The sequence below is a fragment of the Vigna umbellata genome, chromosome 5 (assembly GCF_029865625.1).
Source record: "Vigna umbellata cultivar VRB3 chromosome 5, Vumbellata_1.0, whole genome shotgun sequence".
NCBI lineage: Eukaryota > Viridiplantae > Streptophyta > Magnoliopsida > Fabales > Fabaceae > Vigna > Vigna umbellata.
This window is the reverse complement of record NC_142169.1, coordinates 51423023-51444819: the sequence shown is the minus strand read 5'-3', so window position 1 is coordinate 51444819 and position 21797 is coordinate 51423023. Positions and strand designations below refer to the sequence as shown.

Sequence of the window (21797 nt, the reverse complement as noted above, 5' to 3'; positions counted from 1 at the left end):
CATGACAAATTAAAATGCAAGAAGTAAGCTTGTGGAACTCTCATAAAAAGGCTGAACGTGGTAGCGATGCCCTTCCTCCAAAATAAATCACTCAAATTAAATTTAAATATATCAGTGTGCTCTTCCTCCACCCAAGAGGTAACAACACCTCCAAAGTAATGAATAAGCATTTTTTTTTTCACAAGCAAAAATGAACTAACGCCTCTTTTTAAGGCTTCAATCACCGTGTGTGCATTTATCAAAGAAAGAAAATAAAATGCATCCTAAAGCTAATAAATAAAATGCACCTAAAGCTAATAAATGAAATGCTAAGTTGCTCCATCACGTGAAAAATATAAAGGAAAGGACACATGAATAGGAATGGATTAGAATTATGGAAAGTTAATGATGAACATTGAAAAACATGAATGATGATTCATAGGAAACAACTTCAAAATCGGTGGCCCATTCAATGCTTTTGATATTTCAACAATTGGAATATAAAATTCATTCTCATCCAAGCATGAATACAATAAAAGAAAACCCTTTCGATGGCTATTCCCTCCTAATGTGCCAACTCCTCTTTCTTCAAAGTGAAAGGAAAACTTCAAAAGCAATTCAACACCGTGTGTTGCTCTTAATTAAAAACCAAATCAGCGCCTTCCACGTGCCAAGAGTAAATGACCGCTTCATGCTTCTCAAAAGAAAATGAAAATGAATTCTAAAATTTCCTCATCCCGTGACACCTCCAGCTTTCTCCTTGCCTCACGTTCCATGAATGTGCTCCTCACTGTCCCATTCAATAAAAAACTTCCTCGAAGAAAGTCCCTGGAGGTGGCGGCTGGAGCCCTCCAAGTGTGCACACCCCAACCTCTTCTCCCTCTGGACGTGCTTGTCCTTTTAACCAAATAAAAATATATGCCTCCTCCTAGGTTGTGGCTGGACCGAATCCCTTCTCTAAATGAATCATCACCGTGCACACCATGCAACGCTGCTGGGCCGTGGAGTGTGGAGTACCTTCAAAACTACTGGATGCCACCCCCTCTGGACCAACTTCCGTGTCACTCTCCATGCCTTGTTGCTCGCGTGAAGATAGCTGGGATCCGGACCAGGCCGCGTGTGCTGCTGGATCAACATCTCTCTCCAAGCTTGTGTTGGACCGAGATGCTCCTGGATGTGTGTTGCTGGATGCGCTTCCAAGTGTGTACACCCTCTTCTCACATGAGCGTGTTTTTTTCTTTTTGAAGAAGTGAATCCCCCCGTAACCTCCATTGTTGGACCGCTTCCCTCCTGGACGTGTGAAGGCCTGCTGGACCGCTTCCCTCCTTGACGTGTGAAGGCCTGCTGGACCGGTTGAATGTGTGCAAGCCGTGGCAGCAGATTGCTGGACGTCACCTCCCCGTGTTGGAGCAACTTGCTGGACGTGAAGGCTTCCTCAAAGCGTGCTGGACCTCATCATCGTGGATCTTCCAATGGGTGTTGCTCCCTCCACCATCACACCTTTCTCCCTCCACCTCCCCAATTTTTTTTAATTCCAATTATATCCTCAAATTAAAATTTTTTATTTTTATTATTTTAATTTATTCTAAACCTAGTTCTCCTACTTTACTCCCTGCACTCAATCTTTCCATCTCTCAATTTCGTTTAACAATTTGTCTTCTGTTTTACTTTACAACTTCATTTGTCTTCTCCGTTTCACTTCTCCTCATACGATTCTTTCTTCTTCATTTTCCTTACATTATTAAAATACATTAAAAATATATTAAAAAATAATAAATCAAAACATTTAAATTAAATTATTAAAATATTTCCAAAATAAAGAATAAACTAATAAAATAAATCCTAAAATTAAAAACGTAACTCGGAGTCCGTTTAAGGAAAGAACTGATGTCAACATCCGTTTATGGAAAGAACGGATGTCAACATCCGTTTAAGGAAAGAACGGATGTCAACATCCGTTTAAGGAAAAAACGGATGTCGACATCCGTTTTTTCCTTAAACGGATGTTGACATTCGTTTTTTTCCTTAAACGGATGTTGACATCCGTTCTTTCTTTAAACGGATGTTGACATCCGTTGAAGGATGTCACCGTTTAAAAGTTACGTTTTTTATTTTAGGGTTTTATTTGAAGGTTTATTCGAAAACACACCTTAAGGAAGCAACACACGCACTGCACCACTCCACACACTGCACCACGAGAGCGACACTGCATCACGAGAGCGATATTGCACCACGAGAGGGAGACTACTTGATAATTTTTTCCACTACCACCAACCTTTACAACTTGTAGTATCTCACCGCGACAAAAGAAAGAGATGAAGAAAAATAATGTTAAAATAAAAGAAAAATATTTTACTCATGTAGGAGGAACTAAAATAGGTTATTAGTGGAATAGGTTGTGAATGGGTAAAATTAAAAAAATTAACCCTAAAAATAAAATTTTATTTAAGGGCAAAATAGTAAAGGGGAGGTGGAGGAAGAAAGGTGTGGTGGTGGAGGGAGCAACACCCTCTTCCAATTGAAGCACAATTTCCTCAAGCTACTGGGCGCAACTCAATGTGGGCCAAGACCGTGACACGCTGCTGTGTGCACCTCCAAGATTGATAACCGTGTGCCTCCAAAGATCCGTGTGCTGCTTCCTGGACCAAAAAAATGAAGGATGATTCCCCTCACATCTCCGTCGCCCTAATGGACCGTGATCTCTCTCTATTACTACATGTCACCCCTTGCCTTGCTGGATGAAGAAAAATCAGTGACTCATCATCCGCGCCTCTAAGTTGGACCTGGTAACCCAATACGTGCAGCCCATTCCAGCTTCCTCATGTGCTTCCGGGCTGCCTTGGACTTGCCTCCACTTCTTCTTTTTGCCACCGCATGCTGCTCCAAAGCTGGACGTGCGCTGCCAATTGTTGGACGCGTGCATATTGTGGGATGCTGGACCGTGAATTTCTGCTAGACACACCCCTGTGCTTCCCATTCTCGTGCTGGGCCTCACTGGACAGCGTGCTTCCGTTTTAATTCTTGTTGCACCGCCCTTTTCTCTAAACACACCACTTGAAATCCACTTCTCCAAGCCCAAAACGCAATCAGCTACTCCGTGTGCACTCCCATAATTGAATTTCACACCTCCTCTCTCATTTTAGCTTAAAATATAATTGATGTGGCATTTCTCTTCCCAAAATATTATCCAACAATTTCCCTACAATTGATAATGCAAATAATTAGCCCCAGATAATTCAAATTAATTAAAATAAGAATTTTTGATCAATTTAAGCACAATTAACATAAATAGGAAAATACTGGACAATTAAGCACAATTCCCTAATTAAATCTGGTACAACAAACTAGGTGAAGTCAGGAAAATATCGACTCATCAGACACCTCGACAGACCACCTCAGTTAGCCTGCTTATGATAGGCTCGTAAGATTTTATACACTACTGATAACGGTTGAAAAACCGTTATTTTTATACTTAATTTTGATATTAAAAACACCCTTTCTGACTTAGAAACTTGCTTTAACTCATTTTTTGCTTTAGTTTTGTAAATAAGAGAGTTCAAGGTGAATTTAATGGTTTTGTTCTAGATTTCCTTGATTTTGTAGGCTATTGGAATTATTTGAAAGAAGAGTTAAAGTACCGAATGGTTGGAATGCAGAAGAGTCAACCAGAATGCAGAAAAGTCAACCATAGTGTAGAAAAGTCAACCAGAATGCAGAAAAGTCAACCAATCAAGTAGTGTGCAGAAAAAGTAGCCCTGAGCACCAGGTTTGGGCGTTGAGCACTAGTAAAGTGCCGTAATCACCGCTGAGCGGCCTTTTTGGGCGCTGAGCGCCAGTTTCGTGGGCGTGGACCTGTTTTCTGTTATTTTTTATTTTTATTTAAGGACTTAGACGTCCTAGGGATTGTATCTTTTGATGGCTTGAGCACAGAAACACACTTTTGACCCCTTGAGGGTAGATTTGGGTTGTGGGAGTGTTGACAAATTTATGAACACCAAAAACGGCGCCACAAACTTGTTTTACCCTAGGCAAGTGTGACCGAATCGTAGCAAGTAATAATCTTGGTAAGACTAAGTATCGTTTCCCAAGAGACTCAAGGCCTAGAAACTTATGTGATTATTTAATTAATTAAGACTTGAGAACAAAATGTTATAGGTTTTGAATGCAAAAGACTGAAAAATAAATATGAATGCATATGATGATGAATGGCAAGGATAAACAAAAGCGTGAGTTGAATTATATGGATGAATATGTTGTTGGGGTTTATCAAGTTAATCTTTTCCACTCTCTTGTATTTAGGAATTCATCAATCTTTTCATTAATGTTAATACCACTTTCTAAATTACTTTAAACCCGATCTCTCGGTGAAGAAAGCCTAATCATAATCACTAGTTTACAATCTCTTGTCTCCCTAGCAATTAATCATGCATTATAGTGAACAGAGCTTAAAGGCAACCAACTATCATACTCCTATCTCTAGGTTGGTAATATACTGTTGGGAGAGATTCCCCAGATCTAGACTTCCTTGTACGTCTCCGTATCGACAAAATCAATGATCATGACATCGAATAAGTTAAACTATGCATGCTTTGAGCAAAGAAGAAAAACCCTAACTATTAATGAAAGAAAGCATGTATCATATAAATGATCTTGAAGAACAAATTCCATACAAAAGAGTATCTAAAGATTTACATTGATTCCCCAACAACAAAATAAGCTTAGTTCACCATATTCATGGTGAAACTAGATGAAATATAATGGAAGAATGAAAAATAAAACCCGAGAAAGCTGAGAAAGGAGCCTGAGCATCTAAAATCCTCCTCCAAGGGGTGAAAAGAGAGTGATTGTGCTTCGTCCTAGCCAAAGATACAAACCCTAAAACGTCCTAAAGCTTATATACTATTCTAAAAAGTTCAGAAAAGTAGGCCTAAGCCCAAAATAATGTCGCTCAAGGGGAAAATGCCCCTCAGCGGTACCAGTGCGTAACGATTCTTCCCCTCAGGTGCATTGCTGTCCCTCAGCGATTCTAACGTGTGTTCATAATTACCGCTCAGGGGGAAAATGCCCCTGAGTGGTGTTTGCGGCTTTCACTTCTTTTGCACTGTTTGTGTCCTTTTCTGATTCCATCTCTATCCCTTTTCACTTCTTTCATCTGTTTCATTTAAAAACCTGCAGAAACAAGAGAATCAAGCATAAAACCTGTCCAACTCTATTATTTCCAAGAATTCAACAAAATCATGAGTTCAAGCTAATTTCTAAGGCATAAAGGTTGTAATTGAAGTCAATTTTAGGTATAAAAATAACAGTTTTTCAACTGTTATCACAACCCCAAACTTAGAACTTTGCTTGTCCTCAAGCAAATAAGATTTAACTCAATCTTCTATCAATCCATTCAATGGTTCACCTTTTAAAAAATCGTTCTTTCAAGATAAGTAAATACTCAATTTAGCTCATCACAAAAGTTCAATCAAGATGTGCATATGCTTTTAGTGTTCACTCAAACATATAATATCCAACAAATGCTATTTTCATGAATGATCAATCAACTAAGCAAAGGTGTTCTTATGTGTTCATGGAATCTATCCTCACTAGATAAAGTGTTTCACTCAAACACACAAGTGTATAGGAGATATTCACTCATTCATTTTATCATCACAATGTCACATGAATATACTTTGCCTTTCATTTAACCACAATCAATTGCATTCACAAGTAAGCATCATCACAAGTAACCACAATCAATTGCATTCACAACTGCTCCAGCTCTATCGCCTGGGGCTTGCTCCTCTGGCCAAGCTACTATATTATGGAATTCATCCATGGTCCACCTGTGTGTTGGGGGTGTTTCATATAATTCAACAATCATCTCAGCAGTGGCCACCGGCCCTCTGTGGATGGACTGCAACTGTGCACCTATAAGAGACATGTACATGTCCCTCATCTGGAATGGCTCTGCCTCATGAGTATCTACAGATGCCTGACTCTATGCTTGTCCTCGAGGACTGTGTGGTGGAACTACCTCCACAGTACTTCCTATAATAGGCCTCATCAATTGCTTTTCTAGGCCTCTCAAATGGTGGAGTAGAAGTATCTACCCCAGCTATCTTGCACAGATGTGTGATCAAAGAAGGATGCCCTAGAGGTGCTTTGTTATTCATCGTGTTAGCACACATATGTATTTCATTAGCTATCACCTGTCCAATATTAATATTCATATTTCTGATCACACAGTAGAGGAAGAGTGCCCTGTTAAGAGTGATATCTGAAACATCAGAGCATGGTTGAATGTTGGCATGGGAGAATGCCATCCAATACTTTGTAAGAGGATTCAAGTCTGTCCTTCTAATATTCACCACATAACCACTTCTGTTCCTCTAGAAATGTCCTCTAGGTATACATAAAACACTCTCCACATCATCAAAATCAGTGCCTTCCTCCATACATAAAGCAAACTGGCACTGATCACCAGCCCATTCAATGCCCAAGAAACTGTTGATAGAGTCAGGATCATACCTAATAGCATGTCCTCTAACATAGCCTAGGTACTCCTCAGTTGGATAATCACCCAACTTCCTTGCGGTGGTGTAAAATTCCTTTACCACAACTATGTTGGCTGGTGCAGGGTATGTGGCTAGTTGATAACAGTTGAAAAACTATTATTTTCATGCTTAAAATTGACACAAAAAGCAACCTTTACACTTAGAAACTAGCTTGAAATCATGCTTTTATCCATATTTTTAGAAATAAGAGAGCTGGACAGGTTTATGCTTGATTTCAGTGTTTTTGTGTAGGTTTTAAGGTGAATTTAGACAAAGAAGTGAAGAAGGAGAGAGATGGAATCAAAAAAGTCAACCAGAAACCAGAAAAGTCAACCAGTCAACCAGAAAAGTCAACCAGTCAACCAAAAAGTCAACCAGTCAACCAGAATACGGAAAAAGTCAACCATACGAGTTTTGGGCCAGTTTTCTGCGATTTTATGATCTGTTTGGGCTTGGACCCGTTTTCTATTATTTTTATGTCCTATTTAAAGACCTAGATGTCTTAGGGTTTGGTATCTTTGCCAAAGACGAAGCAAACACTCTCTTTTCACCCCTTGGGGGTAGATTGGGAGATGGTGATAGCTCTCCTCTTCTCTTTCTCGGGTTTTTCTATCTCTTTCATTCTTTCATTATTGTTCATCTAGGTTCACCATGAATATGGTGAACTAAACCTTGTATGTTTGTTGGGGAATCAATGTAATCTTTTGAAGCTCTCATATATGGAATTTGTGCTTGCATCTTAATCTAAGATTTATGCTTTCTTTCATCATTAGTTAGGGTTTTTCCTCTTTGCTTAATGCTTGCTTTGTTTAACTCATTCAATGCATGATTATTGATTTTGTCGATACGGGAACGTACGGGGAAGTCTAGATCCAGGGAATTTCTCCCAATAGTATATTGGTTGCCTTAAGCTCCTACGCTAAATAAACTAATTATTAGGAATGCTAGGAATCGTATGAACTCGTAATTAGGGAGAAGCCTTCTTGAAAGGTAATTTAGAGAGTGGCATTAACAATGATGACTTGAATGTTGAATTCCTAAAATATGAGAGTGGATAAGATGAAATTGACCCCCAACAACATACTTATCAATATATTTCATTGAAAGTGCTTGTCTTTTGTTTTAGCCATTGATCAACCTCATGCATACATGTTTATTTTCGTCTTTTGCATATTAAAATCCAATTATTTCGTTCTTAAGTCTTAGCTAATCAACAAATCACATAACTAAACTAGGCCGTGAGTCCTTTGGGAGAACGATACTTGGTCTTACCGAGTTTATTACTTGAAACGATTCGGTCATACTTGCCGATTGTTAAACAAGTTTGTGACATCATATTTTGGTGATCATAAATTTGTCCATCAAGTTTTTGGCGCCGTTGCCGGGGACTCGTGGTTTAACTGGTTAATTTGTGTGATTATTGATTACCTTTGACTTTAATTTGAATTTCTGTTTTTATTTTCTATTTTTATTTTTTCGGTTTTTATGTTATCTTATTTGATTTGATTTTATTTTATTTTATTTGATTAGATTAGATTTTATTTTATTTGATTTGATTTGATTAGATTAGATTTTATTTTATTTTAGTTGATTAGATTAGATTTTATTTTATTTGATTTTATTTGATTAGATTAGATTTTATTTTATTTTATTTTATTTGATTAGATTAGATTTTATTTGATTTGATTTGATTAGATTAGATTTTATTTTATTTTATTTTATCTTATTTGATTAGATTAGATTTTATTTTATTTTATTTTATATTATTTTATCTTATCCTCTGAATCTTTTATCTTCTGAATCTATATCTTCTCCTATATCTTTTTGTGCTAACAAATCTTTTCTAGGGTTTTGTTTTCTTGTGCATGCAGGAAGCAATTAGAACAAGGAGCAAGAAAACAACAGAACCTTTGCTTGAAGGTCTAGACGAGAGTAGACGGAGGAGAAGAGTCCGAACATCTAGAGAAATTTTCCCTTCTCCAGAAACTCTCTTACAATCATCACCACAAGGTTCTGTTTAGAGCACAGAAAATATGGAGAACAACAATGTTAGAAGAACTCTTGCTGACTACACCAATATAGCTAGACCTCAACACTTTAACAGTATAGCTAGACCTAGAGTCAATGCAGCTAATATGGAGGTCAAACCAACACTGATTCAACTGGTGAAAAGCAACCAATTTAATGGGTTATCTCATGAAAGCCCATATGAGCACCTCACTACCTTCAATGAGATTTGCAACACAGTCAAGATTAATGGGGTGCCAGACGAAGCTATCAAACTTAGCTTGTTTCCTTTCTCATTGGGAGGCAATGCTAAGCTTTGGTTGAATTCTTTCCCAAAAGAAAGTTTCACAGAGTGGGAAGCAGTGGTCACAAAATTTTTAAACAAGTACTTCCCACAATCTAAGGTGACAAAAGGCAAGCAAGAGATTTCTTCATTTAAGCAGGGTATGGAAGAATCACTTGGGCATGCATGGGACAGATACAAAAGCTTGCTAAGAAAAACACCCACGCATGGCTTTGAAGATCAGGAAGTAGTCTTAACTTTCCTTGGAGGGCTTGGTTCACAAACCAAGATGATGCTGGACACCTCAGCAGGAGGCAATATTAAATGGAAAACTCCAGAGGAAGCAACAGAGATTATAGAAAATATGGCTACTAGTGATAATGAGCTGCACAGTGAGAGAAGAGCTCCTATGCAACAAAAAGGAATTCTCCAATTACAGACACATGATGCCCTGCTAGCTCAAAACAAAATTCTAACTCAACAGTTGGAGACTCTGACTAAAACTCTTGCACAATTACCCAAAGAGTTGAAAACTGCTGCACAGGTACAAACCCAGTTGTGCGAATTGTGTGGAGGCGACCATATCAATGGTCAATGTGCCTTTCCAGTTGAAGCCGTAGAGGATGTAAACTACATGACCAATCAGTATCGTCAAGGAAGCTACAATCAGGGGTGGAAACCACACCCAAGTATTGGTCAAGGGCAAAGTGGGCAAGCTGGTCAATATAATAAGCAGCGACAGCAACCCACCTTATGGAAACAATTATCCATGCTTAATGAAAGGTCCATGAGAATGGAGGAAACTCTCAACAATTTCATACAGAAAACTGAGTCTACCCAAAAGAGCACTGAAGCTGCTATAAAAAATTTGGAGACTCAGATGGGGCAGATCACCAAACAGGTGGAAGAAAGGCCAAATAGAAATTTTGGGGCTAATACTGAGGTTAACCCCAGAGAAGAATGCAAAGTGGTAGAGAGTGTTGATGATGAGAAAGTTGAGTTAGATACAGAAGAGAGAAGAGAAATAGAGAGCAAAAGTACTTTTCCTTTTCCAATCCATCAAGGGAAACAACTGGACTTCACAGAATTATTCAGAATGGTGGATAATGATGCACCTTGGGAGAAGATTCTACAGCAAATCACAGTTTACACAAAATCTGATGAAAACATCTCTACAAAGAAAAGACGTAGAGATGATGAAACAAAGGAGTGTATAACTGTTAAAAAAGAGTCATTCCCTCCTAAAGCAACAGACCCAGGCAGTTTTTCTATCCCTTGTACCATAGGGAAGAAAAGGGTGAAGAAAGCTCTTCTTGATTTAGGTTCAAGTGTTAACTTGATACCTTACTCTTTACTGGAGCAAATCGGCAATGTTAATGTGAAACCTGTAAAGGTTAATCTAGTAATGGCCGATGGATCTTCAAAGGAGCCATGTGGGATTGCAGAGGACATTATAGTTTGTGTTGGCAAACTTCAGTTCTTGGCAGTCTTTGTGGTGATGAAGATGGAGACAGAGAAGATACCTATCATACTTGGAAGACCGTTTATGAAAATGGCCAGAGCTATCATTGATGTAAATGAAGGTATAGTGGTGCTCCAGGACAGGGAGGAGAGAGTGGTTATAGACGTCTTTAAAGATGAGACGCAAACACAGGAGGAAGAAGCTAGTTATAAAGCTGCATTTCAAGATGCACCCATGACTAGCTGATAACAGTTGAAAAACTGTTATTTTCATGCTTAAATTGATACTAAAAGCAACCTTTAACACTTAGAAACTAGCTTGAAATCATGCTTTTATTCATATTTTCAGAAATAACAGAGCTGGACAGGTTTATGCTTGATTTCAGTGTTTTTGTGCAGGTTTTAAGGTGAATTTGGTGAAAGAAGTGAAGAAGGAGAGAGATGAAATCAGAAAAGACATTAAAAAGTTCAAAAGGAGAAGACGCAACTGCCGCTCAGCGGCAGTTTACCGCTGAGCGGCACTCAGGAGTTCACGTTGGAACCGCTGAGGGGCAAAATGGCCGCTGAGGGGAAGAAACTACTCACGCACTTACGCTGAGCGGCACTTTACCGCTGAGCGGCACACTTATGGGCTTGGACCTAGATTTTCTGTAATTTTAGAATAGTATATAAGCTTTAGGACGTCCTAGGGTTTGTATCTTTGGCAGAAAGGAGGCAAACACTCTCTCTTCCACCCCTTTGAAGGAGGATCTTGGATGCTCAGGCTACCTCTTCACCTTTTTAGGGTTTTATCTTTCATTCTTTCATTATTGTTCATCTAGGTTCACCATGAATATGGTGAACTAAACCTTGTATGTTTGTTAGGGAATCAATGTAATCTTTTGAAGCTCTCATATATGGAATTTGTGCTTGCATCTTAATCTAAGATTTATGCTTTCTTTCATCATTAGTTAGGGTTTTTCCTCTTTGCTTAATGCTTGCTTTGTTTAACTCATTCAACGCATGATTATTGATTTTGTCGATACGGGAACGTACGGGGAAGTCTAGATCCCGGGAATCTCTCCCAATATTATATTGGTTGTCGTTAAGCTCCTGCACTTGATGAACTAATTATTAGGAATGCTAGGAATCGTATGAACTCGTAATTAGGGAGAAGCCCTCTTGAAAGGTAATTTAGAGAGTGACATTAACAATGATGACTTGAATGTTGAATTCCTAAAATATATGAGAGTGGATAAGATGAAATTGATCCCCAACAACATACTCATCAATATATTTCATTGAAAGTGCTTGTCTTTTGTTTTAGCCATTGATCAACCTCATGCATACATGTTTATTTTCGTCTTTTGCATATTAAAATCCAATTATTTCGTTCTTAAGTCTTAGCTAATCAACAAATCACATAATTAAACTAGGCCGTGAGTCCTTTGGGAGAACGATACTTGGTCTTACCAAGTTTATTACTTGAACGATTTTGTCATACTTGCCGATTGTAAAACAAGTTTGTGACATCATATTTTGGTGATCATAAATTTGTCCATCACTAGCCGTAAAGATGAAAATCTCAAGGTTGCAGGTAACCATTGTTTGTTGTTTCAGGTACACAAGGAAGAAAAGATTGGAAGAGGAGGAGAAATTCCTGGTGACTGGGAGAAAAGAAGACTCCAACTTGGCACACCTGTAAGAATCAAGAACAAGTTGTGGGTTGTGAAGGGCTTTAAAGAGAAGGAGATGATAGAGATAGAGTCTCCACATTCTAGAAGGACCAAAACAGTTCACAGGAAACAACTGAGGAGTTGGTGGAATGACAACATCAACTATAAAGAAGGAACATGAGCTTTACTGGGTCAAGCTAACACTCTCTTTTCACCCGTTGGGGGTAGATTGGGAGATGGTGACAGCTCTCCTCTTCTCTTTCTCGGGTTTTTCTATCTCTTTCATTCTTTCATTATTGTTCATCTAGGTTCACCATGAATATGGTGAACTAAACCTTGTATGTTTGTTGGGGAATCAATGTAATATTTTGAAGCTCTCATATATGGAATTTGTGCTTGCATCTTAATCTAAGATTTATGCTTTCTTTCATCATTAGTTAGGGTTTTTCCTCTTTGCTTAATGCTTGCTTTGTTTAACTCATTCAATGCATGATTATTGATTTTGGCGATACGGGAACGTACGGGGAAGTCTAGATCCGGGGAATTTCTCCCAATAGTATATTGGTTGCCTTAAGCTCCTGCGCTAAATAAACTAATTATTAGGAATGCTAGGAATCGTATGAACTCGTAATTAGGGAGAAGCCTTCTTGAAAGGTAATTTAGAGAGTGACATTAACAATGATGACTTGAATGTTGAATTCCTAAAATATATGAGAGTGGATAAGATGAAATTGATCCCCAACAACATACTCATCAATATATTTCATTGAAAGTGCTTGTCTTTTGTTTTAGCCATTGATCAACCTCATGCATACATGTTTATTTTCGTCTTTTGCATATTAAAATCCAATTATTTCGTTCTTAAGTCTTAGCTAATCAACAAATCACATAACTAAACTAGGCCGTGAGTCCTTTGGGAGAACGATACTTGGTCTTACCGAGTTTATTACTTGAAACGATTCAGTCATACTTGCCGATTGTTAAACAAGTTTGTGACATCATATTTTGGTGATCATAAATTTGTCCATCACTAGCTTCTCCCAGTTCCTTCCTATCAATTGCTCTCCAAATTGAGGAGCAAAATTTGGTATCATTCCAGCTTTCCTCTCCATCAGGAGCATCCTATCTTGAACAACCCTAAAATGCTTCTCATGTTTGCAAGATAGAAACCTACTAGAATAGGATTGTTCTGGTTCCTTATCTTTCCTTTTTGATGCCATGGTCTTCAATCTGCCTGAAGAGTATGCCATTCCCGAATCAAACACAATTTACAAAACCACAAGACATGTTGTTAATCATTAGTAAACCATAAACAAGACCCTAAATCCATGCTCAACCACCGCTGAGGGTTAAAATCACCCCTCAGCGCAACCAGTACATCATGCCAGCAAGAATAAACAGCAAAAATCCACATCTGACAGAATGCCGCTCAACGAAAATTTGCCCCTAAGTGGTAGTTCTGCAGATTTTGAAAAATGCAATTTTGACACTTCCTAACTCCACCCATATGTAATTTTCATACTTTCAGACCAAATTTAATCATTTTAATCGGTTCAAACATCAATTAATTCATCAAATCATGCATAGAAATCACAATTCCTAAACAATCTTGCTTTAAAGATCATAATCATGCTTTTCAAGAACCCTAGAGTGAAAAATGCTTAACTTACTTGGGTGGAGATGCTAGATGAATGGAGAATGCTTTCCAACTGTGAAACTCAACCCTAGTAATGATGCTCTCTCCCAACCCCAAACTTAGATGGAAAACTAGTGAGATATTGAGTGGAAGGGAGATTTTCTAAAGAGGAATGAAGGGGAAAGTGTAGAGAACTCTTATGCAAGTTTTTAAAAGTGTGTGGGAAGAAGAAAATCTGAAAATAGAGGCCAAGTTGCGACCTAGGGTATAAAAATACCCTAATGGGCTCGGGTTCCGCTAAGGGTAATCCAAAATACCCATTCTGCGATAGTACCGCTCAGGGGGAAAGTGCCCCTGAGCGGCATTTCAGTGTTTTGATTTTCTTCTTCCTAGCTTAACCTAGATGCCTTCTATACATGCTCCTTACTTGCTTCCTGCAACTAATTTCTCATATCACGCTTCTTATCATGCAACTAAAGCAGAATCAAAAATAAATAATAACAACAGAGTAAATCAACTGGGTTGCCTCCCAGGTAGCGCTTGTTTAACGTCATGAGCCTGACCCAAAATCCACCAACACCCATTAGTAGGTGTTACAAACCTGTCAATGAACCTAGTATCCTTCAGTAGATACTTTAACCACCTAGCATCCATCAGATGCTATCCCAAAAAGTTTCAACATGAAAATAATGTTCAAAATTTACAAACAAAATTTAACAATTAAAATAATATTCTTAAATCAACTAGGGTGCCTCCTAGAAAAGCGCTCTTTTAACGTCACTAGCTTGACCCAGTAAAGCTCATGTTTCATCTTTAATGTTGATGTCTATCTTTCTATCATCACACTAACTCATCAGCTGCTTCCGGTCCACCTTTTTTATTCTTCTAGACTGTAGAGACTCAATTTCTATCACTCCGTCTTCTTTATAGTTTTTCACAATCCATAACCTGTTTTTGAATCTCACATGTTTACAAGGTTTGATTTGTGTTTGTCTTGAATCATCATGAACCGTCTTTCCTTTGCTCTTTTGTTCTTCTTCCTTATCCTGCAACAAAAAATAATTTTTACCTTTCAAGCTTGGCTCTGCACTTGTATAACTAGTCATGAGTACATCCTAACATGTAGCTTTATAACTAGTCTCTGTCCACTGTTCCTCTTTGAAAACATCAATCACTTCATTTTTTCCTCTATCTTGGAACACCACGATTCCTTCATCTAGGTCAATGATGACCTTAGCCGTTTTCATAAACGGCCTTCCAAGAATGATAGGAATCCTTTCATCCTTCATCTCCATGATAACAAAATCAACCAAGAATTTGAGTTCTCCCACACAAACCATAACATCCTCTGCTATACCATACGGATTCTTCAAAGAACCATCCGCCACTAACAAATTCATCTTTATAGGTTTGACTTTAAGGTCACCCATTTGTTCAAGTAAAGAATAAGGCATTAAATTCACACTTGACCCTAAATCAAGTAAGGCTTTATCTACCTTTTTCTTTTCTATGAAACATGGAATGAAGAAGCTTCCAGGATCTTTCTCTTTTGCAGGGAGTAGCTTCTTCTGAATAGCTTTGTATTTATCTATCTCCTCTTCTTCATATCTTTTTCTTTTGGAGATTTGTTCCATGTGTTTAGCTTGAGTTGAAAATTGTTGCCATGCTTCATTTATAAGTGAATCAACATTTTCAAGAGTGAAAAGCTCTTTAAATTGCCTCTTTTTCTCTTTTGGAGAAGGAAGAAGATCATCAATTTATATTACCTCTATCTCTTTTCTCTCTATTCTCTCTTTTCTCTCCACTCTCTCTTCTTTTTCAGTAATTCTCTTTTCTTTCTCTTCTTTCTTTTCTAACTCAATTTTTCTACATTCACTAAAACTTTGCACTCCTCTTTGGGGTTAACCTCAGTATTAGCCCCAAAGCTCTGATCAGGCCTTTCCTCCAACTTCTTAGTTAATTGTCCAATTTACATCCCCATAGTTCTAAGAGATGCTTGCGTGCTATTGTGGTTGGAGATGGTTACCTGCATAAACTGATTAAGAGTTTCTTCCAAATTTGTTTGTTTTTCAGTGAGTGTAGTCATCTGTTGCCATAATGATGGTTGTTGCTGTGGCTTATTAAATTGTCCTGCTTGCCCAGTTTGTCCATGACCTTGACCCATGCTTGGGTGAGATTTCCAACCTTGATTGAAATTACCTTGACGGTATGGAAATTGATTATTCATGAAATTTACATCTTCTAGGGCCTCCACTGACAAAGCACATTGACCATTGATATGGTCACCACCACATAGCTCACACATCTGTTGTTGAACTTGAGCAACTGTTTTTAACTCCTTTGGCAATTGAGTAAGTGTCTTTGCTATATTTTCTAGCTGTTGAGTTATAACTTTATTCTGAGCAAGCAAGGAATCATTTGACTGCAATTGTAGAACCCCTTTCGGTTGAACAGAGGCTCCTCTTTCACTATGCAATTCATTGTCATTGGCAGCCATGTTCTCTATCAATTCGGTTGCTTCCTCTGGAGTTTTACATTTAATGTTGCCTCTTGCTGAAGCATCTAGCATCAACTTGGTTTGTGAACCAAGACCTCCAAGGAACAGTAGAACTATTGCTGCTTCATCAAATCCATGCATGAGAGTCTTTCTCAATAAACTTTTATACCTATCCCATGCTTGGCCTAATGTCTCTTCCATGCCCTGTCTGAAAGAAGAGATATCTTGCTTCCCTTTATTGACTTTGAATTGTGGGAAGTATTTATTTAGAAACTTTGCAACCACAACTTCCCACTCTGTAAAGCTCCCTTATAGAAAAGAGTTCAACCAAAGCTTAGCATTGCCTCCCAATGAGAAAGGAAACAAGCTAAGTTTGATTGCTTCGTCAGGCACCCCATTAATCTTCACTGTATTGCAAATTTCATTAAAATTTGTGAGGTGCTCATATGGGCTTTCATGTGACAACCCATTAAATTGATTACTCTTAACCAGTTGGATCAACGCCGGTTTCACCTCCATATTGGCTGCATTTACCCTCGGTCTTGCTATGTTGTTAAACTGTTGAGGGCCAACAAAAGTGGTGTAATCTGCAAGAGTACGTCTGCCATTATTTTCCTCTGTCATGTTTTCAGTGTTATGGTCAGACCTTGGTGGTGAAGGCTGTAAGAGTGTCTCAGGAGAAGGGAATAATTCACGTGAAGTTCGAATTCTCCTCCTCCTTCTACTTTCGTCTAGGCCTTCAAGAAGAGGTTCAAAAATCTTTTTGCTTCTAGTCTTAATGTTCCCTGCATACACAAGGAAACAAAACCCTAGAAAAATTTTGTCAGCACAAAAGGATAGAAAAGAGAAGATATAATTTGAAAAGATAAAAAGATAAAACAGAAAAATAAAATAATAACCGAAAAATAAAAACAGAAAATAGAAAAATAAAAACTGAAAAATAAAATAAAATAAAATAATAACCAAAAAATAAAAATAGAAAATAAAAACTGAAAAATAAATATTCACAACAAATCAAAATTAATTAAATATCACATAAATATACTAACCAAAGTCCCCGGCAACGGCGCCAAAAACTTGTTGACAAATTTATGAACGCCAAAAACGGCGCCACAAACTTGTTTTACCCTCAGCAAGTGTGACCGAATTGTAGCAAGTAATAATCTTGGTAAGACCAAGTGTATAAGAGGTATTCACTCATCCACTCTACTATCACAATGTCACATGTATTAACTTTGCCTTTCATTTAACCACAATCAAAAACACTTACAAGCAAGCATCATCACAAGGACTTTTCTATGGCTTATAATGTGGCTGGGCTACCAAGAAAAATTGGTTTTTCTAGATCACAAAACCCTTGAGTTAAGAGAATCATCTAAACACAACCATTCTTACTTATTCCAACTTTCCTTTGCATTGAACTTTTCTTTTTCTTTTCTTTTCTTTTTCTTTTTCTTACTTAGCTCTTAGCTCAATGCTTTTTATTTTCCCTTTCTAAAATTTCCTAACAACCCCAAACTTAAACATTTATCAATACCACATAATATTTTCAACGTAACTCAAGGTAAAGCAAATAGGGTTTTCTATCTTGTTCAAGGTTACGGGTTCAAAGGATAGAACACATAGTGTTCTGTTTTGATTGGATTAAAATTATACATTTGGCTAACAAAAGGGTTACCAACAAATGGCGTTGATCATATGATGCACACAAGCAAATACTTCCATCATAGAAAACCTGGGCCTAGTCATTCATGCTTTCAAAGTAATAACATTCAATCACAACAACTCTGGACCTCAAAATCTCACATATAAGCTCATTCACATTCCACATACACATCCTGCTTAGCATCATAATCACAATCACAACATCATGCATTTGTTCACAAAGCTTGTGAACCACCTGTATAAGCATATAATGTGCACACTCTCAACATCAATCAATATCAAAAAATCATCAAGCATTCCTTATCACACAACAGTCACAAGCAAACCATCATAACAGAAGAAGTTTCAAATTGAGTACATCAACCCTATTCTAAAAATAGAAGCAAATAAGTTCACCATTATAAAACAAAAGATAGAAAAGATCATGCTCTAGTGCTGATAGCATTCATCAGTAAATGCTATGTCAGTTCCTCATAAACCTGTATTGTCATGTATATCTTCCTCCTCTTCATCATCTTCAACATCCTCAAATGCGTCATCATCATCTTCATCTTCCTCCATAGCTGAGGCTTCAGCTGCTCCATCTCTTCTGCCCTGCACACTCTCCTCTGGCCATGCCACCACGTTATGGAACTTGTCCATAGTCCACCTATGTGCTGGGGGTGTATCATACATCCCAATAATCATCTCAGAAGTGGCCACCTGTCCTCTGTGGATGGACTACATTTGAGCATCTATAAGAGACATATACATGTCCCTCATTTGGAATGGCTCTGCATCATGAGTCTTTGTAGATGCCTGACTTTGTGCTAATCCTCTCCCTCTACGAGAACAGCGTGATGGAACGGGCTGAGCTACCTCCTCACCTCCATAATACTGCCTATAATGGGCCTCATCAATGGATTTCCTTGGCCTCTCAAATGACGGAGTAGAGATGTTCACTCCGGCTATCTCACACAGGTGCGTAATCAAGGAGGGATGCCCTAAAGGTGCCTTGTTGTTCATAGTGTTGGCACACACCTATATCTCATTGGCTATCACCTGACCAATGTTGATGCTCACATTTCTGAGCACACAGCAGAGAAGAAGTGCCCTGTTGACAGTGATGTCTGAGACATGAGAGCACGACTGAATGTTGGCATGAGAGAATGTCATCCAATACTTTGCTAGAGGAGTTAAATCAGTTCTCCTAATGTTCACCACTGCACCATTTCTATTTCTCTGGGAGTGTCCTCCAGGTAAACATAGAATGCTCTCCACATCATCAAAATCAGTTCCTTACTCCATATAGAGAGCGAACTGACACTGCTCACCAGCCCATTCAATACCTAAAAATTTGTTGATAGAGTCAGGATCATACCGAATGGCGTGGCCTCTAACATAGCTTAGGTGATCTTCAGCAAGATAATCACCCAACCTCCTGGCATTGGTATAAAATTCTTTCACCACTGCTATGTTAGTTGGTGCAGGGTATGTGGCTAATCTCCTCCAATTTCTGCTCATCAATTGCTCACCAAACTGTGGAGCTAAGTTAGGAATCAATCCAGCTTTCCTTTCCATCAAGAGCCTCCTATCTTGAACAATCTTAAAATGCTTCTCATGCTTGTGAGAAAGGAACCTGCTAAAATAGGTGTGTACTGGTTCCTTTTCCTTTTCCTTTCTCTTGGAAGCTGTAGTCTTGAATCTTTTGCCTGAAGAAAAGGCCATCCCTACATCAAACACAAATCACAAAACCATAAAACATGTTGTTAACCATTAGTAAACCATAAACATCATCCCAAAACCATGCTAAACCTCCGTTGAAGGCAAACAGAGCCCCTCAGCGCAACCTGCAAGCAAACCAGCAAGCAAAAGAAGCCATAAAAGCACCTCTGCAAGAATCGCGCTCAGCGGAAATTTTCGCTGAGCGATGATTCTGCAGATTTTTCAAAACTTAATTTTAGCCCTTCCTAACTCCACCCACATGCAATCTTTTTAGTTCCAGACCCAAATCAAGCATTTTAAATGGTTCAAACAACAATTAACTCATCAAATCATGCATAAAAAAACAAAATCCCTAAAGAATTATGCTTAAACTACCATGTTCATGCTTTCAAGAACCCTAGAATGAAAAATGCTTGACTTACTTGGGTGGAGATGCTAGATAGATGGAAAATGCTTTAGGAATTTGAAGAAAACAGCCCCCTAATTGCAGTGCTCTCACTAAACCCCAAACTTGGATGGAATCCTAGTGAGAAAGTGAGTGAAAATGAGGTTTTGTAAGTGGGGATGAACGGAAAGGTGTAGAGAACTCTTAGAAAAGTGTTTAAAAGTGTGTGAGAGGAAAACAAAATCTGAAAATAAAACCAAAACTGCACCCTAGGGTATAAAAATACCCTAATGGGCTCGGGTCCCGCTAAGGGAAACCCAATAAAACTAGTCTGCAGTGATATCGCTCAACGGAAAGTTCCGCTGAGCGGCACTTGCGTGACATGCTTTTCTTCTTCCTAGCTTGACCTAGGAGCCTTATACTGATGCCTCTCACTCACTTCATGCATTTAAGTTCTCAAAACACTCATACATTCAATCCCTAACATGGAACTAAAGCAAAATCAAAACAAACAAACAAAATATAGTAAATCAACTTGGTTGCTCATGAACAGATTTTTAATCCCCGAAAACGGAGTCAAAAACTTGTTAACCCTCGGCAAGTGTAACTGAATCGTATCAAATAATAATAAATGGTAGGACCAAGTATCGTTTCCCAAGAGACTCATGGCACTAAACAATTATGTGATTACTCAACTAATTAAGACTCTAAAGAAAATATTTTAGGGTTTTTGAATGCAAATGCAATAAAATAAACATGAATGCAATTTGATCAATTGAGGCTAAACACAAGAATGAATGGATGAAGTTGATGATATTGTTGTTGGGTTTAGATTTCACCTAATTTATTCTCATGCATATATGAATTCATCTTCATTAATGTTAATGTCACTCTCTAAATTACCTTAAACCCGATGTCTCGGCGAGGAAAGCCTAATCATAATTACTAATTTACAATGTCTTGTCTCCCTAGCAATTAATCATGCATTATAGCGCAGAAGCTTAAAGGCAACCAACCATCATATTCCTATGTCTAGGTTTATACTACTATTAGGAGAGATTCCCCAGATCTAGATTTCGTTGTATGTGTCCATATTGACAAAATCAATAATCATGACATCGAATGAGTTAAACAATGCATGCTTAAAACAAAGAGGAAAAACCCTAACAATTAATGAAAGAAAGCATGTATCTTAAAAAAAGATCTTGAAGAACAAATTCAATACATGAGAGTTTAAGAAGGTTACATCTTTCCCAACAACAATAAGGGTTAGTCATCCATCGTCATGGAAGAACTAGATGAATAATGGAATGAAAGAATGAAAGAGATAGAAAAACCCTAGAAAGAGAAAAGGAGAGCCGTCACCATCTCCAAATCTATCCCCAAGGGGTGAAAAGTGTGTTTCTGTGCTTAAGCCATCAAAAGATATATTCCTTAGGACGTGCAAGTCCTTAAATAGAATAAAAATAACAAAAAACAGGTCCAAGCCCATAAAAATTATAGAAAATAGGTCCAAGCCCATAAAAATGGCGCTCAGCGGCAGTTTTGCCACTCAGCGATCAGTGCAGCACTAGCACTCAGTGGAATTTGGCTCTCAACAGTGATTTTGGCACTTCAAAACTATCGCTCAGAGGAATTTATCACTCAGCACAACTCGGCGTAACTTTTTTCTGCACTCTGGTTGACTTTTCTGCATTCTGGTTAGCTGGTTGACTTTTCTGGTTGATTGGTTGACTTTTCTGGTTTCTGGTTGACGTTTTTGCATTCCAATCATTCTGTACTTTAACTCTTCTTTCAAATCATTCCAATAACCTACAAAATCAAGGGAATCTAGCACAAAAGCATTAAATTCACCTTCAACTCTCTTATTCACAAAACTAAAGCAAAAACATGAGTTCAAGCAAGCTTCTAAGTCAAAAAGGGTTGATTGATTATCAAAATTAAGTTTAAAAATAATAGTTTTTCAACCGTTATCAGTTGCCTCCC

The 21797-nt window shown here is 38.1% G+C and overlaps 1 protein-coding gene across 1 annotated transcript; it reads right to left on the bottom strand.

Annotated features, from left to right (window-relative positions):
* Window positions 1-14675: 14675 nt before the first annotated feature.
* LOC124821025 (uncharacterized) lies at window positions 14676-15194 on the bottom strand. Its single transcript, XM_047292822.2, has one exon. It carries the CDS (start codon window positions 15192-15194, stop codon window positions 14676-14678), a length of 519 nt encoding a protein of 172 aa, XP_047148778.2.
* Between the last annotated feature and the right edge of the window lie 6603 nt (window positions 15195-21797).

Coding starts and splice junctions, on each gene's coding strand:
- LOC124821025 (XM_047292822.2), bottom strand. CDS start 15,194: ATGGAACAAATCTCCAAAAGAAAAAGATATGAAGAAGAGGAGATAGAT.